Consider the following 22,917-nt stretch of genomic DNA (forward strand, 5'->3'; position numbering starts at 1 on the left):
GGAAATCAGCTGGTTCAATTGTGTGTGAATTTCACTTTTTTAAACATTGCTTCTTAAGCTGTTCTCTAAAAGCTTCATATTCACTGCATATAGTGTTTTTTTGGTGGTTTTATTAACTGTTCAACATGCATTAACTCAACAATGAGAACAAAAACAAAATGGGAATATCTGCCTTCATCATCAAAAATGTAAGCAGAGGCAAGCAGTAAAGCGTCTGCACTGTGAGAAAGCAGAATGTATGTCGTTATACAGAGTTGGGCCAATAGAGGCTGTGTTAAAAGTAGTGGTTTCATTTTGCATCCAACTCAAGTCTTTGATTTCAAATGTTACTGAATGTCGTAAAAGGCTTCATCGTCTACTTCTTCTTATTAAGGAAATGTGTGTAGAGCTCTAAACCCCAGCAACCCGGACAGTGTACAGAAAAACTTTATTCCAAACAATAATGCTGCAGTAAAGGCGTTCCAAAAAATGCTAAATGCTTTTTTCCAAAGGACTTATTCCAACCAAATAAAATGTAGTTTCAGACCTGCGGGGAGTAGGCTACTGTCAGATCTAATAATCCATTGCAGTTGAACACAGTTGTGTACAGAACTTTTTGTGATTGCATGTTCATGTGAACTCTCAGCATCATTCAACCACAGATCTACGGTAACAACAATTGTAGATGTGTATCTATCTTGTAAGTCATATATTAGCTCTCCATTATTATTTTTATAGACTCTGCATCGGAAGGTTTACTGCACCACACGAGTGAAGCACTCGCACGTTAAGTGGAACAGCTCTTGTCTGCAAACGAGCAGTTACACAAGTGTTTGCATGCTTGGGTATTTCCAGGAAACCGCATCAGCCTATCAATGTGACTGTGGTGGAGGCTGTAGGCGACAAAGTGCCTACGCATTCATACTCCTTCAGTCCCACACTTACTAAATGTCACCTCGACCCTACCATATATAACTTTTAACAATTCCCTAACCCCTCGCTAAAAAAACTCCCCCCCCTACCACCTCCTGAGAGAACTGTCTGTGGGTGGGGGTTCCTATTTATTTTTTTAAAACATGACCCCTGAACATAAGCGTGGAAAATACTGAAAAGTTAACAAAAAGCACCTAAGAAAAAGCTCATCATTTGAACTTTTGTTATGGAAATGTGTAAGAATGACAAAATAAATAAGAATAACGCAGGCGGGGAAGAAAATGAGCTAACCTAGTTTAGCATTGGGAAATGGTGCAACTGTGCTACATCTAAACCAGATCTGTGATCAGTTATCTGATGACTTTTTGCAGCACCCAACTCTGCTTCCTACACTGGATATGGATTTACTGCTGTTAGCGAGAAAGTACTTTTCAGAAGAAAACAGTATGGGATAATACAAAGCATAGTGAAGACAGACACACACACATACCATGTATACATCACTTCAGGGGACATTACATTGACTTACATGCATTTCCTGGAGACTTATTCTAACCTTAACCATAACCAACACATGCCTAACCCTAACCCTTACCCTTAACCTTAGCCTAACCCTAACCCTAACCAAGTCTTCACCCTAAAATTAATGATTCCCCTCATGGGGACCTCCAATTTGTCCCCATAAGGGAGGCGAGTCCCCACACGTGACTATGTAAACAGATGTAGGTCCCCACAAGTATAGTAATGCTAGGCCACACACACACACACACACCAATAACCACAGAGACAGAGTTCCGATTTCTTAATAAAAATAATTCATTTCAGGACGACATATAAATAATTATTGAATCACACAATACAGATATCTTGATATGAATAAATACTCAACAAATAAAACCAGGCTTTTTTTCATACAATACCCTATTGTCGAAAGGTCACACAAAGAAACTTCCACACAGTTTGCATGTTTTGTTACACCTTCTGCTTTCAGGCTGATCGGGCTCTTCCCACTGTTGGAATGTCCCTCAGCGAGTCGGAGTACCATTACTAATGTGCAAGTCATGTGCAACTTATATGATCTTCTCCCAGTCGAACTCAGCCAGAGCCCCAAACCTTGGTAGGGGTCCTGATGAGCCGACCACCAATTGGCCTTTAATTGATTAAGGTTTGTCTAGAGGTGATTAAAGCACACAGAGACCTACGTTTAGGCCGTCAACAGGTGGGCTGGCCCGACAGCTTTAGATACAGTTGAATGAAAAGGCAGACCGAGAGCCTGTTTGTCTTAGCTTTCTAACTACAGCCACAGATGGACATCTTCCTACAGCAGTGGAGTTTCAGCAGAAGTACAAGGGGAATAACTGTTCAAGTTAAAATCACATTCGAGTTTGGTTGATACATTTTTATACGCTTGAGGTTATCTCTGTAGATAAACAGTTCTTGGTATTCTGATAAAAATAGATATTCATGAGAGTTTGGGGATTTTCAACATGAGATAGCTCGATCTAGTGTGATCACATGAAGTTAAAGATGTCTATCTGCGGCACTAGTTAGTTTCGAGTGGTACAGGCTGGCCGTTTTTAAGGAGGTAACAACAACTGTTTGGCGATTGATGGCACATGTATTTTTTTTGGCCGAAAATAAACCAAATATATCAAAATACATAAAAAAATCCCCAAACAAATGTAAAAAAAACAAAACAGGAATGTCAGTATTCCAGACGCACACATTAGTGCGTTGAGTGTGCGTGTGTGTGTGTATGAGATGAGGCATCGGGTTGGAAGGTCCTACAATACGGACCAAGATACATATTCACAAAAGCATTTTATAGGTGGGAGCACTGATGCAGCCTCGCCGATCAGGCTCCTCTGGTCCATAACATTTGAAATCACTACTTAAAGGCAAAACTTATCGAGGATCAGCCCCAATACTGTGCTGTTGTAGCAGCAGAACAAAACACATTCAGATAAACAAGATTAGCCGAAGCAGGCGATGGGATTGCTCTCTGAAGTCATGAAATTGTCGCCTTGGCACATCCAGTGAGGGTGGAGCAGAGGAATGCATTTCTTTATGGGTTTGTTTACCTACACACCACCTCAGGCTGGGGTGGAGTGCATACAATCTCACAGAGCTGTGTTTGCATGTATGTGATGGAAAGGTGGATAATCATCCTAACTTCGCCCATCATTGTCTTCTCAGTTAAAGTCAGCAATCCCCTTGTGACAGGACTGCTACTACATTGGTGTGTGCATGTGTAGGTGTGTGTATGCATTTCTAGGTGCTTCAGTGGTCAGTAAACAAGAAAACAACGTCCAAGGCAACAGATCTGTTTTGGAGGATAAGAGAGGAAATAAGAGGAAGGAGTAGAAAAAGAATGAGTCCTGTCTCTGCTGTGTTTCTCTGCCATCTGTCCGCTGACACCGCCAGCATGTTGGCTACAATGGAGAGGCTTGTATTTCTGTACATGTAGCACCAAAACTAGCAGGGGCCTGCCCTGTCTGTCTCGCACTGTTTTGACACATGGTCTGTTCTCACTTTCCATACCAGGCAAGTCAAAACTTTACAATACTAAGGTTAATTTGCCTTAAAATACACTGACGAATGGAAGAAAATTAATCATTGATAACTTCTTGATTGATTGCAGGAGCCTTGCTTGGCAAATCTTTGTCTTTTTTGGGAGGACATACATGTTTTTTGGAAAACTAAGCTAAAAAAATGGTGCATTTAGTTTTAAGCGCTTTAATTGCGTTGGTTTGACCCACTTTACATCAATTCTGCTTACTACAGATGTGTTGCTTTGATCCCAAACTAATTGCATCCCTCTTTCTACAGATCAAATGCTAGACAGACAGGCAGATACACAGATGGGTGAAGACAGACAAACAGACGGGGGGTATAAATCCTTGGCTGTGGTCTAGAAAGCAATGTCAGATGCTTCTCGTTATGTCAACATACAATCATTTTGTCCGGCACGCTTCACCACGTACCTCTAAATACATATTGAACACAAGAGTTTAGTCAGTTGCTCTGACATGTAGCCAAACCTCTCACCGTGTAAGTGCACAGCGCACGTTAGATGATAATAATTGCACAAAGAGGTATTCTGGAGGCCATGTCTACTGCGAACACACACACACACTCAACCCCCCCCCACGTACACACACTCTTTCTTCACATTCTACATGGGGGGTTAGATTTTCAGGCCATAAGGTTACTAGTAGGTCACTAGCTAGTTAGTTAGTTGGTTAGTTAGTATCAGAGGTGCATTGACTGGCATGGGGCAGCGGCTCTAGCGATGTGTCACCATCGTTGTGGGTGTGAACGTGTTCAGCCCCGGTAAATCTGTTTGAAGTGGTCACACTCGTTGCAGTAGCCCTGTTTCTCTTGGTTGGCGTAGTGGTCGCAGCCCTGCGTCCGGCACCGCTGCTTGGACTTTTCTTTAGGCGCCTGCGCCCTCCTGCCCGCCTCTCGGCCCTGACCTCGGGTGTGGCACTCCGGGCAGAGGTCTGTGCAACCCGGGGACACATTACTGCAGCCACTGCGCCGGCACTGAGTCTGAGTCTGGGTTTGGGTTTGGGTTTGGGTTTGGGTTTGAGTCGGGTTCTGGGTCTGAGATTGCTGCGAAGATCTGGGTTTGACTGCTCGGTCGCGCTGGAGAATGCGAAGGTGAACAAAGAGAAAGAGGAGAAAGGTTCAATTAGCAACTGTGGACCAGGATATTACAAGAGTTGGACCCATCTTTATCTTCTTCGTTTATATAGACATGTTTTTTTCTAGCAGTTTCACCATCTATGTTGTAAATGTATAATCTTTTTAATTTACACACGACATCTATTGCACATCTGTCCGTCCTGGGAGAGGGATTTTTCCCCCATCTACCGTGGGATTTAATTGGGAGTTTTAACTTGTCCGATATGAGGGTCTAAGGATAGGGGGTTTCGTATTCGTATTTCATATTCTGCATCCCTGTGACACAATTGTAAAATGTGCGATATTGGGCTATATAAATAAACTTTGACTGATTGATTTAAAATTTACAAAATAAAAAAGATAAGACATAATAGACAAACATCAAATGGACAAAATTAAGAAGAGGAGAAGGAGAGAGAAAGGTTTAACAGACACCCACCAGCACCAGAGGAGGGGAGTGTGGTGTGCGGTGTGCCACTTGGTTGAGCCGTGTGCTTTGCTCTTTGACGTAGCACTTGTCGCAGTAGCCCTCCAGCATCGCCTTGCCCACTGCTCCACAGCCGGGCCCGCGGCACCGCGACGCGTTCTGGAAGCCCGCCTCCACACCGTGGCGGTTCTGCACCGGGGCGGGGGGAGGGGTCAGGTCTGGAACAGATAGTGGCCAACATAAGCAATGTCCCAAAGGATTTGTACAGATAATACCTACAATGTAGTAATGGTTTAACATTAAGGCCTTGATAGGAATAGTTTTTTGTCTGAAACTCTGTAACATGATACGTTTTCCAGGTTAGTTTTAAGGACTTACGGTGGTTGGTCTGATAGTCTACGTAGCAGATAGTGCAGAAACCCAGCTTCTCTTGAGTCCCAAAGAACTGGCATCCAGATCTTTTACAAGGCCTGGCCAGGGGGGCTTGCCAGGCTGAGGTGTGCCCCCCTGGGGCGAGGGTGGGGCCCGGCCGCTCAGTGTCCCTGGCCTGGGTCCAAGCTGAAGACGAGGCCTCAGTCCTGGGGTTGTTCTGCTGCGGCTCCCCCATCTCTGGAGGCTGCTGTCTCTGCATGCAGGGTGGACACAGGCCATTGAATATCCTGAACGCCTCCTGTCTGCACATGCTGCAACGCTCTGTCTCTGTCTCTCGGCCCCCCCACTGGGTCCAGCCGGAGCTCGGGGTCGGGTGGGGGACTGTGGGCCCCCCGTTGGTGCCTGGGTGAACTGGAGCAGCCGTTCCAGCTCCAGGGGCTCCGTGATTCTGCCTGGAGTTGAAGCAGCGCTCGCAGAGTCCATCGTGCTCCACGCTGAGGGTGAAGAGGCAGCCGGGGGTCTTGCACTTCATGGCGTGAGTTTCGCTGTACAGGCTGAGGCTGGGGGCGGTGGGGGGGGCTGAGCGGGGGCTGGAAACCACTACCACCCCTCTCCCAGACGTGGAGGATGGGGGGCTGCTGCTTCGGGCTCCTCTCGAGCTCACCTCGGCCTCTGAACACCCGATCACCAACACCCCAGCTTGCCCCCCCCCTCCCTTGGACTGCACCACCCCTTCGATCCTCATGCCTCCGCCCGTTGTGGCCTGTCGCTTCTCAAAGCACTCGTGGCAGTGAGGTTGCGTGTCCACGGAGACGTAGAAGGTGCATCGTGGCGTGGCACATCGGATCTCGATGAGGGAGAGCTGGGAGACGGAGAAGGGGGGGGGGCGCTGAGGCTGGGCGGCCCACGCCTGCTCCTTGTCCTCCTGCCAGCACTGGTACTCGTGGTTGACGAGCTGCAGGTAGTCCTCCATCAGGTTCATGTCCTCCGGGAGGTTTCCCTCATCCAGCCTTTCAACAGAAACATAAAGTGTGTTTTTAAATGCACTTTTGGGGATTTTGCTATATAGTTTTCTTATGCTGCTTTGCTAACTGGACCATTTTACAATAACAAAATAATAATTTGTCCTAACCCTAACCCCTTAATATGCTAGTTTTGGCACACTCCATGTTAATAACATCATATATCTATATGTTGCCCTTTATAGTGTATATTTCACAGACAGTTTACAGATATATATTTTCCACTTTCCTTATGTATACATTTGACTTTAAAGTTGTGTTTTTATTTTCTGTTTTGAGACTGCATTTAACCTTTGAGGCCCTAACTGGGTGTTAGCCATCTTTCACTCTCTTTCTCTTTCATTTTGAGTTAAAGAACTGAAAGTACCGTGCAGCGTTGATGATCCGTGTGGCATCGTGGACTAAGCTGATGACGGGGATCTCTATCAGGAGCAGGTACTCTTTGAGGAGCCTCTCTTTCTGTTGCTGCTCTTTCTCCACCAGGAAGTGAACCGTCAGCTCCTCAAAGCCCCCTCGGCCCGGGTTGATTAGAGGTACCGCTCGGATTTCTGGGAAATTCACACCAGCACGTTATTCACATAGAAATAAAACATATCATGCCTCTTTCTCGTGTCAGCTCTTAACACCTAATACATGTTTAAAGTAGCCCTCCCAACCCAGGTAACAAACACAAGTAGCACACTTTGAGGTTCTTGTACTTAGTATAGTAGAACATATCTACTTGATGCTACTAAATACATCTCATCAGCTACAATTTGCGATCTAATTATATTTTGCAGTTTCAGTACAAAGTCTACAGAAGAATAGGTATGATATATTGTATAATATATTAAGGTCCTGGCAGTATATACATTCATTCAAAAATACCCTAACCTTGCAGCTGCAACATTAAAGAAATGAACACATTAATGCATCACTAATTATAATCTATCCAGTTATAAGATTTCATTTTAAAATGGGACACCCTGCATATTCATTACTTTTATTTTGTTATCTTTGTTTTGATGCAAATACTATTTAACTTGACCTAACTGAGATGTTGGATACTTTTACTAGGCCTATATTAAATTATATATATTTCCTTTTTTTGTATAATTGTATTTTTACTGAATGAATGGGGTTTAAATACTTTAAATGTATGACTTTAACATGTTACAAAGTCATATTTATTAAACAAAATTAAATGAATACATACTTATTAAATATATTAAATATGTATTAGTTTATTGGTGTTTCATACCTGGACCGCTGTCTTTGATGGTGATGAGGGGGGCGAAGTGCTGGGAGTCGTAGCCGAGCACTATTGGGTATTTGTAGCACTCTGCGGGGGGCCAGTGTAGCGGAAGATAAATCCCCCCCACATTCAGAGGAGAGATGGAGGAACCAGATTTCATACTTCTAACCACCTGGTCTGTAAAAAGAAAACAGTGATTTTAGGGATAGTACTTATTTCAAAAGAGAATCAGCCAAAGAAAAAGTTAACTTGCATGTTTCTCAGTGATTTTGATGAATTATGTCAGTAAACCTTGTCCATTATTAACAGTGCTTATTCTTAAAGGTTGAATTAAAATGCATTGCAATAGTAACGAAGACAATACAAAGCTAAATAGATGGGAGGGGATACAGTGAAATCAACTGTCATCAAAATCTGGAAGCATGGGGAAACTTTTTTTAAGACCCGTTTGAAAAAAAAACATTTCATGGCTGACAGGTTGCAATAAAGATACTTTAAGGTGATGAAACAAAGTGAGTACCTGCGATGACGATGATGGGTCTGCGGAGGATGTTGGAGAGGACAAAGATGTGAATGTCCTCCAGAGAGTCAAACTGGAGGCCATTGCTACTGGAAATCGGAGACGCCATCTTCACAATCTTCTCCCATTCGTCCTCCCAGTTCTGTGACAGCAAACACACAAAGAGACAGGATATTAAACTTGTGCACACAAACTCATTCATGTGTAGGAAAATAAGGAGATGCATGCTCATATTCTTTATACAACAACTTCACAAACAGATAACATATTATGCATGTTCTGTCTAGATATACAGTATATATTGCAGGTGGCATGCAAGGAGGCAAAGACAGAGATAAGGAGTGCAAATGTTCTAGTCTCACAACCAAATTAGGTATAGCAATGATCTTAATGCAAAGTAGAGGAAACTACTTTTGCCAGCTAATCTCCATACCATGGTGGTGTATCGGAGTCCGGTCTGGGTGAACTCCTGGGACTGGAGCAGCTCTGCCTGGAACCGTGCTCTAAAGACACCAGTGTCTGTTTCTTTCAAAACACCATGGAGGGCTTTCCGAAGCACCAGGTCTGTGTCCTGAACGCCGAGCATGTACTGAGAGGTCGCGTGAAGCAAACAGTTCCCGTCTCCTGTTCGCACACACAGAGGAAAGCAGGAGAAACATACTTTATTAGAACTGAGGGCGGAGGATTTTGTACACAAGCGTTTTGCAGGGCACTCGTACGTGCAAATGTGGCGTGTACAGAGTATTATCAACAGACAATTTCAGTGTGCACACACACACACGCACACACAGGCGTAACAAAAGTCTGGGGATTTCCAGGCCGTCGGGTCAGTTGTCGCACTATCTGATGCCTAGACTATTATATGAAGCTCACATGTCTTAAAGTATGCACACACTGCAGACAAAGCTGAACAGAGAAAAATGGGCCATTATTGACCTGAAATGCATGTCTGAAAATCTCCAAATATTTGTCTTCTCGGTTCACCTAAAAGAAAACGGCTTGCTCTGTATTCTGCTAACCGTCAGGAAAGATTCAACATTTCTCAATCTCACTTTATGTGTGTGTGTGTGTGTGTGTGTGTGTGTGCGTGTGCGTGTGTGTGTGTGAGTGTGAGAGAGCTACTATAAACCCTGGAATTGTATTTAGTCTCCTATGGCAGCACTGGGTCTTTTTCACATTGTGAAACAGGAGAGCCTGTGTTGTGTAGCTCTGAAAAACCCTGTTGCCATCCTAAACACAGGAATTTCCCTGCGCTAACTTCTGCCTGGGTGTGTGTGTTCCCCTCCTATGATCCCGACTCATCAATGCTACTCAGCTGGTCCTGGACTTTCCACAGGGGAGTGGCTTGGACAGGGAGGAATGCTATCTTTTAAACTACTGCTATCAACACCTGATGAAGGCTGTGATTAATGAGCACCTAGATAACATGTCTCTCACATGCACAAACGCATACAAATGAACCTTAACGTGTATTCTGTCTATCTTTATGATCTGCTCAGTAATGTTTACCTGGCAGTATGTCATGCTCACCTGAAGCACACACACCATAACAAATCTGACTTATGAACAGGTTATCTCTCAATCCATCACAATGCAACATATTTACTAAACCTGTGTCACGAATACTGTGTTTATATTTCTCAAAATATTGTTATCTGTGGTGCGAGATGACTGTTATGCAAGATAAAGTTGTTTCCATTCCAACCAAGGAACATCCCCCTGCACTGTATCTACTATACTGAGAAAAGAACACCCGCCTCTATTTCTCGATGTTGTTGCATTTCTGTGTTCTCGCATCACTCTTAAACAGAAAAAGAAAATGCACAGCTCTCTGGTGAGGAAACAGCACCATCCTCAAAATAAAAAGTCACTTAGGTGCGTACAAGAGTATGCACACAAAGGCCTTAACGTGCACAAAACACACAGACGTTTGACCCTGAATTGAGCTGAAAGATGAAAGACGGTCCCATCAGTCTAAATATAGTCACTTCCTCTGTGACAAGGTGGGTCACTTCCTGAAAACACACCATTGCAGGAACAGAGTTAATCCTCATCTGTTTGCCATACAGGTGACACTCACCACAGGTTAGCAATGCTGTGCCACACATCATCAACTATCTCACTCTTTGTTTAGTGAGACTGATCCAACTAAACGGGTTCTGGCCAGGACTAATTTTGCTACATATTACATAAAGAAGATAAATCTGTACTTATAAGGCAGAGCACAGTGGAAGTGTGTGTGTCCTCTATTACGTTATGTAGTCAGTATATTGTAGCTGAACAAATCCTGTCTGTTGCAGACACATGACAGACATGGGATGCTGTTTGGGAAAAACCCTGACAGATGCTTCGGAGACATTCAGGATGCAATTCATTTCAATTTCTTCACTGCCCAAAAAGAGTTATAAAACAGGAAAACGGATATGACCATGTTATTTTTAACGGCCAGGAAATGTGCGTGTTATGAGGCTGTCTTTCTTTCATAATGGTCAGTTATATTCTCAATCCGTGGAATGAATTTGGAAGATTGAATCTAGTTTTAATCTTTTGTAAATTTGCGTAGACGATGTCCTGGGAAAAGATTGTTGGCTAACGGGGGAAATGTATCTCCCAGGCGACATGATCTTATAACAGTGTTATGACGCTGAGAAGCTTGATTAATATGACCTGCTCTGACTGAGTTTTCTCTGCTCTCTGTCTCTCTTCAGTGACTCAGCAGCAGTCAGTCAGTCCTCTGTGTGTGTGTGTGTGTGTGTGTGTGTGTGTGTGTGTGTGTGTGTGTGTGTGTGTGTGTGTGTGTGTGTGTGTGTGTGTGTGTGTGCGCACCCGTCCTCTGCTCAAAGTCACATCTGGGTCCTTCAGAGTTAGACGCTCTGACTCTTATTCGGTCTCATCTTTATGACATCATCTCACAAGCCAGGAATTTCCGTCCAGGTTACCGGCAGCAGAAGTAATAAGTCAGGGGTCTTTCTGAAGAGGAACCATGTGTTGCTTTACAGTAACTCTTTTAGTCATAAATAACTTCATAATCAACAGGGACCCTCACAAAAAACAAGCACGAAACCAGACAGTCCAGAAAGTTCCTCATCCATCCAGTAACTGTAGGAATATCTGAGCTAAGATAAAAGATGAATTTCTCAATGCTGGGTGATATTTGCACCCCATTTCCTCTGGAAACACTAAAGACCAACTTGTAACCCAGCTTGATTTCCACTTCCTCCTTCTGTTGTGAATGCAGTAGCTGTTGTTTCCCTTCAAAAGAATGTTTTTCCTCTCATCTAAAAATAGAATCTAACGTAAACACCAGATGTGTTAAAGGTAACTCAATTTTGATATAGAAATGGTGACATGAATTTGATTTAACAAGGCCAGGTAAGCTGTGACACAACTGACAGTCAGAAAGACAGCAACACAAACCTAGATCAGTCAGGCAGAAGGAGGACTTGTTAAAAGTATTCAAAATGTTTTAAAAACCCACGGGCATGTACACACCTTACAAACACAACTACACAGAAAAAGAGTGGACATACTCGTAAGGTTATACATGAAAAACTGTGGAAATAGTGGGGTCTGAAACATCATCGACAGTAAATAACAGTCCTGCGAGTGACGCCAGAGAATTTCCCAGCACAGAGTTCAGAAGTACTCAGGCCGGGTCTGAGTGTTTACCGACCCTGGGATGTTCCCGTGTTACGACATCCGCGTAATAGAAAACATGACTTAGCGATGGGCTGAATTCAGAAAGCACAGTAAAAACCAAGGGGGCTGCTAAATGAGTGTGTGTGAAACCTGTGTACCTCCATTGTTGTCATTTACAGTAACCCAGCTTGTGAGTAATGACGTCCCAGAATTTACAAGTCAAATACGCCTCTGTTATAGAAAATGAAACAAAAGCAAAACACATCCTCCGGCCTCAGCAATGATTTTAAAGTCAGAACTAAACATGGAGAAGCAGCGTTCAGTTATTATGCTCTAAATATCTGGAACAAACTCCCAGAAACCTGCAGGTCCGCTGCAACTCTTACTGTTTTTAAATCCAGGCTGAAGACTCTTCTTTTTGCGCTGCTTTTAATTTAACTATTCATATCTCACACTGCACTGCACTGTAACTTGTAATTATGTATTTTATACCTGTGTTATTCTATATTGCTTGTTTTATGTTTATGTTATTAATTGTTTTAAAAGGTGCTATATAAATAAACTTGCCTTGCCTTGAGACAAAAAATGACAAAAGTTTGGCATCAGCACTGTGACTATTTATCGAATTGTTCCTGTTGATGTACTTTGTATTGAATGTCGCAAGAACATCACACTCCCACAGTATGCTCTCATAAAAAGTCCAGAAATTCACAACAACTAAACCACAAAGCTTCCATTATAGAAACCTGGTTTACTGGACGCTGTTTCTTACCATTGGTACGTAAAGGCACCATCTTTTTCACCTCCCGACACCAGTTGAGCTTCTTCTCCTGCTCCAGAGAGGCCTGCATGGCCCGGTCCAAGATGGCGGCCTGCACCACCTCCATGAAGGCCTGCGGGAAGTGGTTCATGGCGATCATCTCCAGTGTGTAACGGTGCATGCCCCGCAGGTGGTGCATCAGGCCCCCGCTGTTGGCAGCCGCCGGCTTCACCACGTCGTTGGGCACTTGCTGACGGATCTTCACCGCCTTCAGCAAGTTGGAGACAAACAGGAATTTGGGGAGGAAGTTCTGACCCTGCGACATGGCGGATGAGTGGCCAGGTGGATGGATGGAGGGGAGGAAGAGGAACGAGGAGGAGGAAAGGAGAGGAGGAGGAGGCACCAACCACCGCTGACCGAACAACGTGGAAACTGGAATGAGAGAAGAGGAGAGGATGGTGATTTACACAGGAGATTCCCCTTCCTTATTAATTGCAACTTAAGGCACAACCTAATTTGCAGTTTGTTCGGGAAACCACCACAGGATCATCTTACTGTTGAATTCTGGTTAGCCAAATGGAATAAAGAGCACTTTGTAATCTTGTTTGTTCTTTTACTTTTCCTTGTTCTCCCTTTTTGAGTATTTCCCAAACAGTGCGGCAGAGTCCCACTGAGTTCAAAGCCTTCAAACAATAAACTGGTGTTTTCCAGACTTTAACAGAAGGCCACCCAGGGCGTCACAGGCTGTGAAGAAGGTCACACTGACTGACTGCCCCGAGGCCTCCTCCCTCGCAACACCTTTCTCTAGAGGACAAAACTGCCAGCCTGCATCAAGAAATTGTTAGAAAATGTTTAATATATGAATGCGTCATTATGATGCCAAAGTTTCCGATACTTTCTCAATCAAACAACGTATGTAAAACTTTTAATACCTCACTGTTTAATGCAAGAAACTGCTTCGTTTGTGAATAAAGTCAGTCTGAAGGATACATAAAGTAAAGTATATGGCCAAAAACTTGATGCTTAGTTTCAGAACTTCATGCTGTATTTTGGTTTGTTCATAGATTGTATTAAAGTACAACCTGACAGTAGAAGTATTGTAAAGGAGTGTCTTATGTACCTCTGTTGAGGTTTTAGAGTCTAATTCACCCAAAATGAACAGCATCTCAGCACATTCTCAGTTCACAGGAAGTAGAAAGTGATGGTCAGCAAGTAGGTCTCTGAGTTGTGTTGCTGACTTTTTAACTTCCTCATATATGAACATTTTAGAAAAAAAGTTTAAGTTAAACACCTGAGGGCTTCTCTAGTGGCCTCAGTGCCTTAATTACCCAAAACAGCAGCAGCAGCAGCAGGTGCAACAACAGACTAGGCCATGCTAAAGTAAAAGGCTAGTCAGTCACATGAAGGGACCAGACAACACACAGGTTGTCAGTGAGCGTTTTGCATGAGCCATTAATCCCTGTTTGGTGTGTTGGCACCGCTGGAAAGCTCAAACAGAGGTGGACGCTGCGGGTTAAGAAAGCCTGGCTACACAATAACAGGAGACTTTGCGGACGTTAAAGGCTTACGTAATTCCAATGACAACTACCTCTGAAACAATGTAACCCTGAAACGAGTCTCACAGGGCGGGTATTAACACAGTGGGGAACCAACAACGCTACATGTTGGCTGTTTAAAATGCTCTGGAGGGTGACGTCTTTGTAAACAATGGCTGTCAAAGCACTGTCGTGAACAGGCTTTTTCCTCCATGTCCCCCAGAAACACGATCATACATAACTCAAGGCCCCAACGTGATGTAGCCACTAAGTCATAACACTCTTTGGTAGGAAATGTGGTTGCACAAGCAGGGAGGACGGGTGTCTTACCTGAGTAATATGTCGGGGGTAATAACAAAGCCCTCCCGGATGCTAGTCCTCTCTCTGAGCCACTTCACTCAGCCTCACCGCAGCGTCCTCGGCGCCATTCAACTTCTCTTCTAGTCGGTATCTTGGCTATTAAGGAGCAGCTCATGAAGCCTTTCAAAAGAGTACACACGTCCGCTAATGATAGCTTTTTTTTTTTTTTTTAAAAGGAAAATGCCCAAGTCAAGGGGATTTCCACACGGGGACTTTCCGTCCACCCATGGTATCTTCTCTGCTCGCCTCTCGCTCTCTTCGCTCTCTCGCTCTCTCTCTCTACTCTCTCTCTTCTCTCTCTCTCGCTCTCGCTCATGCATCTCTCTCTCTCTCTCTCTCTCTCGTCCTCTCTCTTTACACACACCCACCCACAACACACACACACCACACACCACACACACACACACACACACACACACACACACACACACACACACACACACACACACACACACACATTCACTGAAGTTACACCTCGCTGCCGCTTGAGGGGGCTCTGTCTGACTCAATACTGAAAAGCATTTCCCTCCCACTGTGCACAAAGGAGGGTCAGTGAGGAGGAGACAGACATTGGCCTGCAAGGAGACCAGCCTCAGCAAATGAGTCAGGAAAACGAAAGATAACATCATTGGGTAATCAGTGGGCTGATTGAATGCCTGCAGGGGTGTATCTATGTGCCTTTTTATGAGTAGACTGCAGGCATTGCAATGATGATGTAGTACTGTTTTCACTGTTTGGAAATGATGTTAAAAATAGATCTTGATGTCTTGCTATAGGACACTTCAGAAGCAGATGTGGGCTTTTTTGCATGAATGGGCGTTAGATCAACTTCTCTGTTCCTCTTCATTTTAATAGTTTAGTAGGTAATCATTGATTAGGGGAAAACAATAACCAGACAGGCAAAGTTAACTTTTCTTTAATGTTTACATTAGATACAGTGCAACGGTGTCTCATGAGTCAAGCTTCAAACAACCATCCATGCCAAATAATGTCTCAGAAGTTGAAAGGGCATTCTATTGAAAAAAAGTAGCCCTTAAAACATATAATTGGCAATAAGAAATGAAATGGAGGTTGTTTTCAATCTTGCTTAAATCGATTTTTAAACACGTAATGCACATGTTTCAAAGCTAGGGGCAATGCATATGAACTTAAATATGCACAAGTCTTCATTTATATTTTTACAAATCTAGTTTTGTATCAAACATCAACAGATAATCTCAATACTTAGAATATCAAAAGAGCATCTGTATTCCAACATCCAGTCTGTCAGTGGCTGTCTCTACATGTGTCAAATCAAATCAAGCTTTCTGCAGCTCTGTCTGGTGGTTAGCAGGTATTATTATCAGCCATCGGTGTGTTTCAAAGTTCACCAAAACTGTTTCACTGCGGTTTACCAAAGGCTGCAAGAGAAAAGCTCTCTCATTTGGCATGCTGGTGCTGCACATGTTAGCATGATAAATGAGACAGAGAGAGGCATGATGCATTTAGATGGTATAGAGAGACACATATTTGCATTTATGTGCTTGGATTTGCAAGAATGAGGGTGTGTGTTATATTCTTGTAGTCCCTGTTCATCCCACACTTAAAAAGATATATTCAGCAAGAGTCAACATTTCCAATTTGAGAATCTGAAACCAGTGGGGTTTTAAAAAATATATATTTTGCTTCATGAGTGACTTGAAATGTTCATTATCATACATTTAATCTTGATTTATGAATAGATTATTGATTTATTCACCTTATTGTTCCAGTGTTCAAAATGTAACTGTCGGATAGACCACAGTCAAAAAAGTATAATCTAATCTGTAGATTGATCAGAAATCAAATGTCCAGATTAATGACTGTAACTGCAACATGTCTCCCTCCCCCTTTTAACTTGGGGAATTCACTTGGAACATTCTTGAATTGAACAGATTGCATTTTCACTGTGGAGAAAAATCCAGATTTATGGTGCAAAATAACATTTAGTCTGATTTATCTGTTGTTTCCCACCTACTACTGCCTGCAGTGATTCACTCCTGCTTTCTATTTTCCTTCCTCTTACCTCCACGAAACCGTCCAGGGAACAGAAACTAAAAATCACCTGACAGCACTGATTCACCTGTGGACATTGAGCCCATACTGTATGTACAAACTCAACAATTACAATGCCCTGATTACACAAATGATCATGACTCAGAATAAAAAAAACATATTTAGACACTTAATAAAATTGCCCTGAGATTATTTTTAATAATGGGAATGATTGAACTCTCAAAACTTCCTCACTGCATCACATGTTTGCTGAGTCACATGTTGGAATAATCAATACATGTTGCATGTGGAAGCTATAAAACAAAAACTGCACAATCATCAGCACATGGAAAACCCCAGAGTAGATAATTGGCCCACTTCTTTGTTCCAAATCACCAGGTAACTTTAATATGAGCAATCCTCGCTGTTTAAATATCGTACGACATTACTCTACGCTGGATGGTCTTTCTGAGTGTCAAATCATCTCTTAAGAATATATATTATTATCAATTATATATTTTCCCTGGACAAATTAAGTATTTGCTTTCTTGGAAACTATCTTAGATTTGTAAACACATGTTTTGCTTTCACACGTTAGGACAAGCCACTAAGATTGGTTCGTTAAATCAGATATAAAGTCATAGCACAGATGCGGATTATTATTGTTTGAATCATCCAGATTATTTGGCAGTGGTGTGCTTTACTTCTATACAATTTAAGCCTCAATTACTTTTGTTCCACTCCATGTCTGAAATATTGTGCTTTATACTTCACTAGTTTTATTTTATAATAGTTACTTTACAAATTAATATTTCACACAGAAAACACATGTTGATCTTAAATACCTTTAAAATGTTTCCCTGTTAAAAAATAAAATATCAGAAATATGTCATCAAGCGTAAATTAGCTCCATAATTGACAAAAGCACTACAATGCTACTTTCTCATGAATAAATCGTCAACAATAATGTATTCATAAAAATATATATTGGTATGACACGTAAGGTACACATTGTACATAATTCATAATTATTTTTTTAATTTAGTAACATCTACAATGAAGGAGCTTCGCCTTTTTTGACTGGCTAATAAAACCCTTCATAAGAGGGAACACACACAGATTCCACTCCTCAGTTATGTTGATGCTTTTTGACTCATGCATTCTTAGGTAAAGGAGGCAGAGGTTACCAGCAAGATGTTCAGAAACTCGCTAAGACAGGAATGTGAGTCACTGAGACTTTGACTGATCTTAACCTTCGCAACAACTAAAAAAAGACATGTGACATAAACTTTTGTTCCTGAGTGTTACTGGATATCTTAAAAATAATTTTAAAATGTGGTACAATCAGGTGACTCAGTTAGTGTAAATGTCTCGTATGCATCTTGGTTTGAATGCAGCGTTGGAGCATTTTGAAACATCTGTATCTATCCTCCCAAATCTCTTCTCTTTCTGTCCACTGTGAATAAAATCAAGCCAAAATAACAAATAATATATCTAACCTCTTGGTAAATTCGTCTTGTCTACAGTAAACTAAAAATATTACAAATTAATTAAATGCATTATGTCAACAGAGTTCACATAACTGCATTAGGTTAGTTGAAAGCAATCACATTAAGTTTAAATGGAAATATCATTAGGGTTTAACTTTATATTATTGCTTTCAACTGACTAACTCAACTACTATACAATTATGTTAAATTAGCTGACATGATACATTTAATTAAATTCTACATTTCATTTTTTTCAGTGCATGTATTTAATTTAATAAAAAGTGTCCTATGTTGTCACAAACAAGCACAGCTCAATGCTCTTTATCATTGTAAAAAATGTACAGTACACAACTGGAATTGGGGCTTCATGATAATCGCAAACATGTCAGCCAACGAAATGTCAAGTAATCCAGGTACTTTACATTAATCTATGCTTTATAATGCGTACCTGTATATGTCCTCCAGAGTCATACGTCTCTTGTGTTTTGACAGTGTGGGCCGTCCCTCATAGTGACTTCTGAACCCAGATCGTTCCCTTTAGGGCCCCAGAAGCTTCGGGGCCCCGTCCTGGTATGAGGTGGCAGGACAGCGGGGAGAACCCTGAGGAGAACATCTCATCTTCTTCTGGCTCTTCTGCTCACTGGAAAGCACCTCGGAGGCGGATCGAAACCCACCCCCACTGAAGATCACATGAGAAGTGTTGGGGTTAAGGCTGACATTGACTCCACACTGTTTCATTGTCTTATATCTATTTTTAAGGGCCACTTTTTGAATTTAAGAATTCAAGTTAACATGGAAAAGAAAGCCATGTGAGTTGAACAGGTGGGAGATGCAAAACCAAATAAGCTTATTTACTGATCAATCCTGACCTCTAGTGGTGTTGATACAGAAACACAGACAGAGGGAGAGCAAACAGTGATGTCCACACCTGGATTAACTGATTTAGTGTTCTCATATGTTTACAATAAGAGTGCATACATTACAACTATAGCAACAACTATACACTAATAATTCCCCTCCACACAAAAATATGTTTTTGATGTTTTGTCAAATCTGGATGTTTGGATAGAATTATGAATGTCTGCTGAAGAGGAAATATTTATCAGTGCTTATTCAGTAGTGTAAATACCATGGTAAATACCAAATGATCTTGGGGCATCACGATTAGTTTAGAAGCAAATCATGGGTTAATATGAATTTTAAAGCAGTTAGAACTTAAAGGTGGGTTAGGTAATTCACTTCAGAAACACTTTTTGTTATATTCCATGGACTGCTCTTAACATCCCGATAGTAATGAATATATGAAATGCTTTGACAATAAACACATACAAAAATGTAATCTGTGGAAGCCGTGGCGCTGTAAAAAGCACGACCAATCATCTGAGCCGGCCCGGCTAAAATGACTGGATGGCCTACCTGCCTGTCAGCCTTCCATCTCGTGCACAACTTATCTTGTGCCCTCATTGGTCATTTGCGCGTTTGTGTGTGTTGGAGGAGGGGCTCTGTAAGGAAGTCTGAAGGAAGAGGCAGATTTTTTCCGGTTGTGTACTTTCAAATTCTAGCGAACTCGAGCTGGTTTCTCCATTCTTACCTACCTTTAGTTTAAAGCCTCCAGCGCACTAGAAATTTACATTTTAGTGTAAAGTAAAAGGCATCTCTAATGTCTGGGAGTCACACTTTTGAAATGAAAACCATTTTCATAATCAAATGTAGGCTACTAGATTATTAATTTGAATAATAGGCCTATATCACTCGCAGCCAGGGAGAAGCCATGTTACAGAAAACTCTCACTATACAAGTTCAATTTCATGATATTATATCTGCACTTCAAGTTGGATTTTAAACACAAGCGCATTACTGGTAATGAAGTATTTTAGGATTTGTTCCTCTTAGGAAATAAATGTCTTCCACCTCTGCTATTATGTAACTGAAAATGTAATATCAGGATCCATGTTTGTAGTCCTTCACACACAGTGACGTCACGAGCTACCCACAATGCAACGCGCCATATATATATATAAATACGCCATTTTCCTGGAGGTGCAAATATCCTGGAGGTGCAAATACAAACAGCTAGCTAACGTCGCCAGGCAGAGCGCACTAGGTATTTTTTCTGAATTAACGACCGAAGAAATCGCTGAATGTCTTCGGATTACATCTCTGGACTTGAGGGGTGTGCTCTAGGTCGTTACCAGCGTAAACTAGAGCTGTGTGGGTTGTCGGATTGCAGATGTATGGAAAAACGACCCTCGAAAGTGGCCTTCGTCGATGTTGGCTGTATCTACGTCTAATTTCTGGAAACACCAGGTGAATATGGCGGATACCGGAAGTACGGTGTCGCCCTCGGCCCAATACCCGTATGTGTGTGTGAAAGAATTTGGTTACATATGAAAACTTTTGGTAGAATTGTTTTTCTGAAATATTTCATTATAATTTGTTTGCGTTGCCTTATATGCTTTTGAAGGGGTTTCTGGCCATTGTATACTGTAGTGTCTCTACTTTAAAGAGTCCTCTCCTGCTGATGTTCAGGTGTATAATATCAGTGTGTACTGTAGTGTCTCTACCATAGACATATAAAGAGTCAATGTCTATGGTCTCTACTGTGACATGTCTGCTCTGATTGGTTAGCTGGCCGGCTCTGTTGTTATTGGTCAACATCTTATGGCGCGTTTCCACTGCATGCCTCGCTCGGTTTGGTTAGGCCTGGGCAGAGCCCAGGGCTCTGGGCCTGGGGTAGTTACTATTATTATTATTATACATCCATGATATACATCCATGATAGTACGCAGTGTAGGTGGAGCCGTGACGTCATCTTCAATGAGCACCCCAGAAAAACAACACAGCCGTTAGCTCTTAGCACTCAGAGCTCACATCTCTTCAGTTCATATCTGTTCAGAAACTACACAAAAGTTAAACAAGTACAAACCACAGACTGCCTGTGTCATGGCGAATACAGTCGCTGGTTTATTTATGTCTGTATAGGCCGTTGTTGTGAGTGTGGACGGTCGGAGCATATATAACGTTAGCTTAGCCAAGCTCCATTTAGAAAACACGCATTTTAAAAGGGTTTTTCGCCTGCCGTCTGTCTGCAGACTTGTCAAAGCATTAATTCATGGTTTTTACTAACCGGTATCAGTATGTTGTTACTTCGGCATCATTTTGAAACGTGTATTACAATTAGATCACAGTCAAATATGTTCATCTTGTTGTAGCCCCCTTGCCAGCGATTCTCTCTCTAGTTTAGCATACTCAGCCCGAATCAGCCTGGTTGTTCCTGGCCCTAGAACCACGATTTTATGGGGCCAGAAAAACTGTGAATTAGGACCCGCTAGCCGGTACTAGGCCAAGTGGAAACGCAACCAAAAACGGGCCCCGCACGGCTCGGCACGCTTAAAGCGAGCTACCCGCTGCAGTGGAAATGCGCCATTAGAGATGTCCCCCTAATGCAGTGTTTCTCCACAAATATCCCAAATCGCATCGTTTTTCTAGAACAGATTACAAATCGCCTGGAAATGGTACAAACAAGTGGCAACATGTGTGATGAAGGTGTTGCACTGGGCTATATCATGCAATTGAAAGTGAAACTTAACCTCGCTCCATTGCGGAGATATTCCCGCGAGAGTGCGGAAAACTTAAATGTATTTATTTCAAATGTGAAATGTTACCAATATACTCGCGGACCACTAGGGGGCGCTCACGGACCACCAGTGGTCCGCGGACCACACTTTGAGAAGCACTGCGCCTAATGGTATCATATTTTTAATATTGCTTTTTTTTAAAAATCTAATTGTTATCCACAATCACATCTTAAATGTACCCAATTGTCATAATAACCGTGCATATAATTTGGTGTCAGTGTGCAGAGCCTCTGTGGTTGAGATGGGGATGCTGGTTCTGCTCCTGGATCTGATCCGGTCCGGAGACTCCAGCGCCTGCGTCTGCCTCCTCGCCTCCTCAGGTGGGTGCAGAAGGATTTAAAGTCTTTAAATTGTTTAATAATAATTATTATCTCGGTGTCTGGCTGTTACATCTTTTTATATATTTTTGTTTTGTATTCGGGATTGTGGGAAACGGTATTTCGATCTCTCTGTCTGTACCTATGGTCTGTACACACAAACTGAAAGATTGACAATAAAGTTAACTTTGACTTTTGAAAGTTTAACATGTATTTTCGTGCAGAGTCGAACAGAGAGGCTGTCATTGGAGGGAGTGAAGCCTCTGCTGGCCTACGACCCTACGATCCTACGACCCTCGAGAGCAGGTGCATCCTGGGCTCTTCTGCACCTCACACACTCAGGTGCGGTCACTTCCTCTAAACACTCATATTTAACAAAAGCAGAGGCTGCTGCTGCTTGCACTATTTGTGTTTTTGTATTTTATTATACATGTAGCATTGTTGGAGGAGCTCAGGTCAGAAGAATTTCATTGCCATTTCTCCACTGTAGCTTATGTGCATACCTTTGAATCTTTGAATCTTGAATCTTCATGTTTTTCTGGTGTTATGTTCCTCTCTCTCTCCAGATTGGTCCAGGAGGCTGCTGGGTGAGGCGGGGGGTTTCCCGGTTCTGGTTCTGCTGCTGCAGGGCTCAGACTCAGAGGTCAAGTTCTACAGCTGCTCCACCCTCTGCAACATCTCCTCTGCTCAGGAACTCCACCTGAAGCTGCTCAGCATGAGGAGTCACTTCCTGTTGAAGTCCCTGCTGACGCTCGTTTCCTCCTCCATGCAAAAGGTAACATTACATTTCTCCTTCCTCAAGATTCAAGGCTTTATTGTCATTTGTACATAGCTACAGTGTAGATATATAAACTTATACAAAATGTACACCACCCCAAATTGATCATGTTGTTGATAGTGCTACAGATGCGCTGCGAATAAAATTAGACTCTGTTGCTCCTTTGAAAAAGAAGAAAATAAAACAACATAGACTAGCTCCATGGCATAATGC

General features: G+C 42.4%; 1 protein-coding gene across 2 annotated transcripts; it reads right to left on the bottom strand.

Moving 5' to 3' along the window:
- Positions 1-1,704: 1,704 nt before the first annotated feature.
- tnfaip3 (tumor necrosis factor, alpha-induced protein 3) lies at positions 1,705-14,694 on the bottom strand. 2 transcript variants are annotated; one of them, XM_034237906.1, is made up of 9 exons: positions 14,439-14,694; positions 12,586-13,005; positions 8,608-8,798; positions 8,175-8,316; positions 7,661-7,831; positions 6,788-6,968; positions 5,405-6,408; positions 5,039-5,244; positions 1,705-4,560 (listed from the first exon to the last, which is right to left on the bottom strand). In XM_034237906.1, the coding sequence occupies exons 2-9, from the start codon at positions 12,896-12,898 to the stop codon at positions 4,237-4,239; spliced, it is 2,532 nt and encodes an 843-aa protein (XP_034093797.1). In that variant the 5' UTR covers positions 12,899-13,005; positions 14,439-14,694; the 3' UTR covers positions 1,705-4,236. The 2 variants fall into 2 exon arrangements, with proteins under 2 accessions (XP_034093797.1, XP_034093798.1); XM_034237907.1 differs by lacking the exons at positions 8,608-8,798; positions 14,439-14,694 and having other exon boundaries at positions 12,586-12,848.
- Between the last annotated feature and the right edge of the window lie 8,223 nt (positions 14,695-22,917).

This window comes from Gymnodraco acuticeps, unplaced genomic scaffold (genome assembly GCF_902827175.1).
Source record: "Gymnodraco acuticeps unplaced genomic scaffold, fGymAcu1.1, whole genome shotgun sequence".
NCBI classification, from domain to species: Eukaryota; Metazoa; Chordata; class Actinopteri; order Perciformes; family Bathydraconidae; genus Gymnodraco; species Gymnodraco acuticeps.

Coding starts and splice junctions, on each gene's coding strand:
- tnfaip3 (XM_034237906.1), bottom strand. CDS start 12,898: ATGTCGCAGGGTCAGAACTTCCTCCCCAAATTCCTGTTTGTCTCCAAC. Junction 8,317..8,607: donor GACTCCGATACACCACCATG/GTATGGAGATTA, acceptor TTGCTGTCACAG/AACTGGGAGGACGAATGGGA. Junction 7,832..8,174: donor ACCCATCATCGTCATCGCAG/GTACTCACTTTG, acceptor TTCTTTTTACAG/ACCAGGTGGTTAGAAGTATG.